This window comes from Rhodnius prolixus, unplaced genomic scaffold (assembly GCF_049639745.1).
Source record: "Rhodnius prolixus isolate KJV_2025 unplaced genomic scaffold, Rpr scaffold_9, whole genome shotgun sequence".
Classification (NCBI taxonomy): domain Eukaryota; kingdom Metazoa; phylum Arthropoda; class Insecta; order Hemiptera; family Reduviidae; genus Rhodnius; species Rhodnius prolixus.
Genome location: NW_027411604.1, coordinates 12,102,616 through 12,111,369, shown reverse-complemented (window position 1 = coordinate 12,111,369; position 8,754 = coordinate 12,102,616). Strand labels below are relative to the sequence as shown.

The 8,754-nt window shown below is 33.2% G+C and overlaps 1 protein-coding gene across 1 annotated transcript; it reads right to left on the bottom strand.

Moving 5' to 3' along the window:
* Window positions 1-3,252: 3,252 nt before the first annotated feature.
* LOC141454711 (serine/threonine-protein kinase mos-like) lies at window positions 3,253-7,989 on the bottom strand. The gene is made up of 5 exons (XM_074129253.1): window positions 7,550-7,989; window positions 6,276-6,504; window positions 5,219-5,405; window positions 4,957-5,106; window positions 3,253-3,555 (listed from the first exon to the last, which is right to left on the bottom strand). Exons 1-5 carry the CDS (start codon window positions 7,854-7,856, stop codon window positions 3,373-3,375), a joined length of 1,056 nt encoding a protein of 351 aa, XP_073985354.1. The 5' UTR covers window positions 7,857-7,989; the 3' UTR covers window positions 3,253-3,372.
* Window positions 7,990-8,754: the final 765 nt, after the last annotated feature.

The following is an 8,754-nucleotide window of genomic DNA, read 5'->3' as shown; positions in this document are numbered from 1 at the left end:
AACATTAGAGGGAAGGGATTAGCTATGAGGTTAGCATACTGGACTCCCACGCGGAGGTCCCGGGTTCGAATCCAGCAGCTGACCCTTAGATTTTCTCTTCCTAGGAGCTTCTTACAGCTCACTGTCCGGTGATGGACAGTGTTATCTGTAACGAGAGAACACTGTCCGGAGGCCGACAGTGCACTGGAAAAAGCTCCGGGCGCTAATAACCTCAGCTGTTGATGCGCCAAAATAAAAAAGAATATTAGATTTATTGGCAACCTTTTTACTCCACATCTTCATCTTCTTATAAAAATCATTAGTTTTTATTGATTTTCTTATGGAAATTTTACTTACGTTACTTGTGAATAGTGAAATATCAATACATCTTATGTAGATTTTTTAAGAATGATTGGTTGGTTCAATAATACATAGCTTGTGAAGAGAGTGGAATTTATAAATATATTATTTTGGTATTTGCTCTGATTAAAGCAAAGAATAAATCAGAAATTCAGGTTGTTAAATATAATTTAAGAAATTGGGCAACCTTATTAGAAATTCTATGCATACTGTTCTTACTTTAAAATTAAGAATGGAAAAAATTGACGTTTTAAGAGCATGCTTATGCTGTCTAGCGGCGGTTGCTTGAACTAGAATGATGAAATTACTTAGAAACTAGTTTTAGGGACCACCGCTAGGTAGCATGAACATGTACTTTGACACTATTAAAATAAACATTAAATAATCTCCTAACCAAACAACTGTCCGGTAAGGCAATGGGGATTATTTATAATGTATCATTAGTCTTTATATTAAGTATAAAATGCAGAAACATCGGCATTACAGTGAAAGTAGGAAAAAATTCCCACTTTTTCCAATGGTTATTTCTTCATATGTACTTAAACAAAAAAAAACATTCTTACATCGGTCTTCATATTAACTATCAAATACAAAACAGGAGTGTTCGAATGAAATTAGAGGACAATTTCTACATATTCCACTGGTTTTTATTCTTGTTTTTCACTTTACATCGTCCCTTGCTGTATAAACTAGAATTGGCTAATATATACAGTAACCACAGTATGTATCTCAGTGAAATTGGAATAAAAGTTCAATTTTTCCAATTGTTTTTCTTTCTGTTTTTCAAAAATGATAGAGTTCACAATTACAGTCTAAGCATTGGTCTTAATACTAACTATCAAATAAGCAAATTTTTACTTTTTCTATAGCTTTTTACCAATCACTTTTAAAAAAAGATAGTACCTACATGTATATTTTACCATTGGCCTTAATAGTGACTATCAAATGCAAAACAGGAGTGTTCGAGTGAAAGTAGAAGACGATATCTACTTTTTCCAATGGTTTTTACTTCTTGATTTTCAATTTAGATCGATCCAACATATACAATTGTAGGATTGCCTTTAATATTAACTATCAAATGCAGAACAGCAGCATTACAGTGAAATTAAGAGACTATTTCCACTTTTTTCATTCGCTTTTACTTTATTTCAAAATAGTTCGACCTAACTTGTATAATCTAGCATTGGGTTTTTAGTTGACTATCAAATTTAATTAATTATAGAATAATTATGATTCTATTTATTTATAAAATGACTAGTGTCATTTTGTCATGCACTAAAGAGTGGCTGGCTGGTTGATGTGTAGCTGAAAACCTTAACTACAAAAGCAAATTCTAAACTTTAATTTTGATATTACATTAATTATCTAACTAATATATTGGATTGGTCCACCTGAAAACCCTAACTAAAAAGCAAATTCTGAACTTAAATTTTGAAATTCCTTTAAATATCTAACTAACGTGTGTTTATTTCCAAAGTAGCTGGTTGATGTGTACCTGAAAACCTTAACTAAAAATCAAAATCTAAATTTTAATTTTGTAATTATTTTAGTTATCTAACTATATATTGTATTGGTCCACCTGAAAACCCTAACTAAAAAGCAAATTCTAAACTTTAATTTTAAAATTACTGTAACGAAGTTGACCTGGGCATAGAAGAAAGGCCTAGATTGTTCTAGGGGTTAAGCGACCAAAGTCGGTATCAGGCCACCACTGTGTAGAAAAAAGGGCGGTATCTACCTGTGGCAGAGAAGAAAGGCCTAGATTGTTCTAGGGGTTAAGCGACCAAAGTCGTTATCAGGCCACCACTGTGTAGACAAAAGGGCCGGTCTCTATCTGAACTAGAAAGGAAAGGGCTAGATTGTTCAAGGAGTTAGTGACCTGTGTAAAAGCCAGCTAAGAGAAAGGCCTCAGTTGGGGTGGTGGCATATGTGTTTTCCCAGCCAGTGATTGACAGGTAGGAGCGAGACAGAGAGTAGGAGGAGGGCGGCCCCAGCTGAGGTGGTGGCAGTATGTTTTCTCCAGCCAATGAACGTCAGGAGGGCGTGGAAACTTATGCTCAGAGAGTTGGAGGAGGGCAGTCCCAGTTGGAGGGAGGCACGCAGTTAAAAGGAGGCAGACACAGCTGGAGAAGTCAGTTTTAAGGAGTTCTTAACGAGTTTTTTAATCGAGTTCTGAGAGTTTTACTGTCTTGTAGTTTCTAGTCAGTCAGTGAGTTTTGGAGTTAGTCTTGGAGAGTCAGTGTTGGGACATAGTTAGAGAGAGTCAGTGTTGTGGAGTGCTTCAGTGGTAGCTAGTTGGGCAATTAGTCAGTTGATGAGTAGAGCTGTGTTAGTGCAGCTGAGCCTAGTGCAATTCGGTGCAGTGCGGATCAGGGGTCAGTCGTGGAACAGTTTTGTGGCGTTACGTAGTGAGTAAGTAACAGTAAACTGTTGTGACTGTTGTAAATGGTGACTGTAATGAATAGCGTTAGTTGCTAGTAAATGTTAATGTTAGTTAATATTAATGTGTGAATAAATCAGGTTATTACTTACAACTTTAGCGAGTTTTATTATTTAATCAAACCCACATAATATTAAAATAACTAGTGGCAGGCACTAGTTGTGTAAATAAAGTTTTTGGAAAAACTTTACATTACTTTAACTATCTAATATGTTGTTCCTTTCCTTCCTCTAGGCATCCCTGACAAATTGAATCATAATTATAAATAAATCCGAAGTATTTATCGTTGACGTTGATAGCAGAAAATTTGCCAAAGTATGTTATAACAAAAATAAATTTTGATAAGGAGATTTTAGTAAGTGACAGCGAGCCTAGAGCGAGTGACACTCTACTAATCGCGCCCAAACGTCATCGATATAACCACTATAATTCCCCAGTCTACCTTTTTTTGCTGTAGGTTGAGTCAAAGTAGATAAAAATAACAATTATTTATATCAAAAGTACATAAAATTTTAAAACATTAAAACAACCAAAATTAATGGTTAGGAACAATTTCTAATCTAAACAAGATATGCTGATTCATTTGAAATAGTTTATAACAATTGAAAAATTGGTTTGATATTTTTTATAGTTGATAATAATGCTTGTAATTCTAGTCTAACTTTCGACATTGACGGTCTGTTGCCGGGAAATGAATTCCAACATTGCCTGTATAAATCAGAGTATCCCGGTTCGTGAAAAACGAAACATTTAGGTCTCTCTCCCAAAGATACCACCTGTAATTTCAAGAGGAAAATTTAGAATTATTTCAAATTTGCTATGGTTTTATAATGTGTCGAAATGGGTTTAAAACATGAAGCCCCATCCTCTTTTGTTCTCATGAGCTTAAGATGAGATGGTGTTTAAACTTAGGTGCCAAGGTAGCCGAGCGGTTAGAGGCGAGACTTGCAGTGCTAATGGGTATTGTGTTATAGGTTTCGATTCCCGGTCTAGGCCTTGGATTTTATTTAATGTTGAATATGAAAATTTTATAGTAAAGTACAACATTGCTATTAGCCTCCGTCAACGATAGTAAGTGGTAGTCGGACGTAAAGTCCCCTGAAAAAATTGGTAATACTTTATTTATAAACTCCAAGCTCAGAAATCAGAATAATGTAACGAGAAGACGAAGAAGGTACAGTGATTTGTCGAATGGTGAAGGAACATCGCTTCTAAACCATGAGTGAGTTTAATACTTTCGTTCGTTAGAGTTTATTTATGAAAAATCCAACCAAACTTTCAATAAAAATTGTATTTACCATGCAACAAAGGAAAAATTATGATACGTAAGTAATTTTCGGCCCTGCGACATACTTTTCGAGAAACGGATCAAGCAGAAGTGAGAGTTGTTACCGCGTATAAAACTATGGCACAAGTAAAGAATGGCACATGAAGCTGATGGGTCAGTGTGTTTATGGTTAAATGTTGGAAGAGAAAAGAGTTACGCGCAATCTTTGGGTCGGATGCTCGGGATAAATGCAGAAAAAGAATCTCCAAAAATGAAGAATTGATTTATTTAGAAAATTAGATCTAGAGTACACACACTGTGTGATATGTATATGGGTACTAAGTAAATATGAGAACTTTTGGAGTTCGATAAACATAAAGAAAAGTGCCTAGAAGCTCTAGGATACAAGGTGGAAACCCAAATTTTGTTCTGGAAGGCGATTTAGAGCGTCCGTGAATTAGGCCATAGATGAAAAGGAAATGTGTCTAGGAATCCTGGCAACTGGTACTAAAAATAGCTAACGTCTATTTTCGGGCATCGTAAAAGTCTAAAGAAGTATAATAAAGTTGACAATAATCTTATTACATGTCTAGCTGAGGTCAAGCTAGCAAAAGTAGCCACATTCTTGCAGCAAAAGTTTTAACGTAGGTTTCGGTAAATTTGTTGGTCTGAACGTACCAGAAAGGAACGAATTGAAGACTACGAGAAAAGAAGGAATTTTTTGACAGTTATTATTAGATATGATTAATAATTAAAGAGATACCTTCAGATAGTTAAAAAACAAAATTCTGCATACAAACATTTTAATTAGTGTTTGAAGCAGATAAATGTGGCGTTACAAAAAGAAAGAAAAAGTATTCGAGCTAATTTATCCGTTTTTGAGAATATTTACGTGGTAAACATTGAATACCTTATAAATAAGAGCTTCTTTTGGTATTCCTTTATAGGGTAAATCGCAATGTAGGAATTGCCACATGGTTATGCCAAATGAATATGTATCACATTCAACAGTAGGTAAATCACCTCTAAGTAATTCGGGTGCTGCGTAGGCAATTGTTCCCTAAGAATAAAACAAAGTAAACCTTATATTATACTCCTGATATATAAAATTAGTCACTCGGTATAGCGATGTTACTAATTGTTGTTTGCAAAAATTAAAAAAGTATTACTACCTGATGGTTCAAATTATGACCTAAATTTTCTATTTCATTTTTAAAATAGTTGTATGATGCACCAAAGTCGCATAACTTGCAAGTTTTCGTTGTTGGATCAACTAAAATATTTAAAGGTTTGACGTCTAGATGAATAATTCCTAACGAATGGCAGTATTCCAATCCAGCGCTTATACTTAATAAATATCTAAAACACAAAAGAGAGTAATCATTATTAAAAAAATTGTCTACAGATTCAAATTTTAGTATAATTTGATCAAATCTTATTGATACTATCATTATTTTTTCTTTCCTCTACGATTAAAAGTTACAAAAACTTTAAAGTTTTTCACTTTTTTCAGCCGCGAAATGTTATTATTTCTAAAAACAAGCACCTGAAAAAAAAAGAAAATTGAAATCTGTTGAAAGGGAGTTGAAAAGTAGGTACACCTACAAACCGCTGTTTCCCGTGCGCTTTGGCAAAGTGTAGTATTCCCTTTAACCATTTGGCTGATTACTAAAAGATTACTGCTTTCAGAGATAGTATTACCTCTGCTGAGAATGGAGGAGGAAATGGCAGAGGGCGAATAAATGAAGACATGTTCAGTCATTGACAGATAGGACTTGTTCTTACACTAATACTGTAACAATTGGAAACAAATAAAAGCCTTAGTAAATGACAGCATGTAGATTCTTCAGCCTCCAAAAAATAAAAATAGAAAATAATCTTAATAAAAAGAAAAAATACATAAGATAAATATTTTTAAATATGATTTTGTAAATTTCTATGATTATGATTTCTATTTATCTATTCCAGTTTTTATTCCAGCAATTAAAAACTGTTCATGAATAATAATGAAGGTTAGTTAATTTCCTGCATAAAGAGAATAAATTGCTTTTTTTTGTCACCTTAAAGTAACCAAGCCCACTCCTATAACCGACCCGTTGGTCAGTGTAAAATTGACTTTAAGTCTATGGGAATATGAGTACATACTACCCTAGAAAATTAGTTAACACTCAAACACTGTGTTCTATGAATAGTTCAGAGAATCACTTATACATTAACACTTATTATTACCTGAGTCTCTCGTCGGATGTGATAGGTCTGTAAGTATTATGTATAAGTGTGTGGAGATTAAGAGAAAACCATGGTTCCATTACTACTAGACCGTAAGGTGCATCTGCATTTGTCAGTACATCAAAAACTTTAACTAAACTGGAATGATTTAATCCCAATGCATTTTTCTCTTTTGCTAAAGATGTTGCTTCTTTAGAGCTCATTAATACTTTCACAGCTACATTCCTGTCTGAATAAAAAATGATCAATTATAGCTAGGTATTTCTGATCTTTAATATTAACTGTTAATAACAAACATGATGAGCTGGTGAAAATCCTTCTGCTAGATAAATAAATCATAAAAAATTAAAATAGGCATGCAATTTTCTTGATTAAAGGTAAATATTAATAGAAATAACTTATTTTTAGAGCAAGTGCTTGAATAATATAAATATGATGCATTGAGGAGGATCTAACACACACAGTGATTAACAAAGCAAGTCAACAAACTAAATCATTTCTTTGAGAAATGATTGTTGAGGGGAATTGTGGATAAGACTTCTACAGCTATGGCAGGGAGGCAGCTTTTCGGCTCTTCTGTAGTTTTTTGAAGAACTGCTCTAAATGATTAATAGATTGGGATAATCTTTACAAGAAATTTTAAACTATGGAAGAATAATCATTTTCAGTCAGCACCTTTACTCTGTGGGCAAGTTAATGAGGGAGCAGATTGAGCAAGTATTGTTATGGCAATCCTAAATTATATCCTTGGTTTGAATTGCAACACTGATTTGATTTTGGTGCTTTTCTCTTTAATTGTGAAAAGTTTCGAGTTGTTTGTACATCTTAGGCTCCAAGTATGACATAACTTTAAGGGGATCCAGCCTAACGACACCAATAACACTTGTTTCAATCACTTATTTTTCTCTTAGGATATAACAAAATAGAAGACGACTACAGTTAATAAACCATATCTTCTAGGTTGCAAGAAATCTAGCATTATACCCATTTCTTATTCACACCACCAATCTAAGTATCTTCTGATTTTGGTTTATGATGTTCCTACAGTAAATTTCATTTTCCGAGCAATTAGAAAATGGCCCCTAACTCTTAAAAAATAAAAAAAATAATGTGAAAATGAAGCTGGATGACAATCCGAAAGGCACGAATCAGAGAACACAACGATAAAGGCACAAATAAAGTCAATGATATCTCCAGAAATTGAACAGATTAACGGACGCAAAATATTGTTTGAAAACTGCTTTAACAAGAAAGTAAATTAAATTCTAACTGACCTTTAAGATTTAGTAAAACGACGGTGCCAAAGCCTCCTTTACCAAGTATCCTGTATTTATTTTCATCTTGAATTCCATAATACATCAAATTCCACAGTTCATAATGGATAGCTTTTTGAGATGGTTTATCAAAATTAAGTGAATTTTTTAATGTTCTTACTGGTTTACTGATTAATGGGGAGGCAGTCTTAGGAATATCTGGTACTGATAAAAATTTAGCTGAATTCTGAGGTTGAATTACATTACTGAATGCTGCCGAAAGATATCGCGGGCTAGATCGTTTAAAACTTCTTATTGGTGATGCCATTTCTATTCACATTAGATTTTGTCCAGTAAAGATAAAATAAATCAATTTTTTTTTTCTTATGGACTGTTTTGTTTCACTTAATTATATGATTTGTGATCGTTCATCAAGTTTCAAATAATGCTGAGTTAACTTTGAACTCGTGCTTGTATTTACTTCTTGTGTCTATTAATTTTATTGTTAAAACTATGATAAAGTGTTTTTTCGTATTGAACGTTATATACATTTTTTTAACATAAATTGAAGAATAGCTCAAACTTTTTTGGTAATGATGTTTTAAGATTTTTTTTTTTTGAAAGAATATCACTGTCAGACATTTAATAAATATCCATATCCATGTTTAAATGCATACCTACTTTCTTTTTAATAGTCACGCTGACACTAGTCTCCAATATAATATGGGTTCCGTGGTCAATGACTTTTTAATTAATAATTACATGTAGGCGTTATCATGCCAAAGGGCTTCGCATCTTCAACAAAATAATTTATTTCTTTTATTTAATTAAATTAGTCCCTGTTACAGTTTCGTTGATTTTACTTGGTTTGTGTACTAGCTGTTGGAATATTCTTCGTCCATTATCAAATAAAAAAATCTGATTAGAACGGATTACTTGGGATTTCCTCTTTCTCTGAAATTATTGAATTGACCTAATCCGAGTTCCATAACGTGAGCACGTATTTTTGAATTCACTTTAGAGACAAAAATGTTTATTAATAAGCGTGGGTCAGAAAAAGTTTTCAAATTAAAGATAGCTGAAATTAAAAGTAGTACCTTATTTTCTATTCAACACGTAGTTAATTTATACAAGAACGCCACTTATGCTGTATGAGTGAGATGAAATTCAGCTGGTACCTTCCCAATATCACGAGGTTTAAAGCCAAGTTGTAGTAGGTCTTTTCA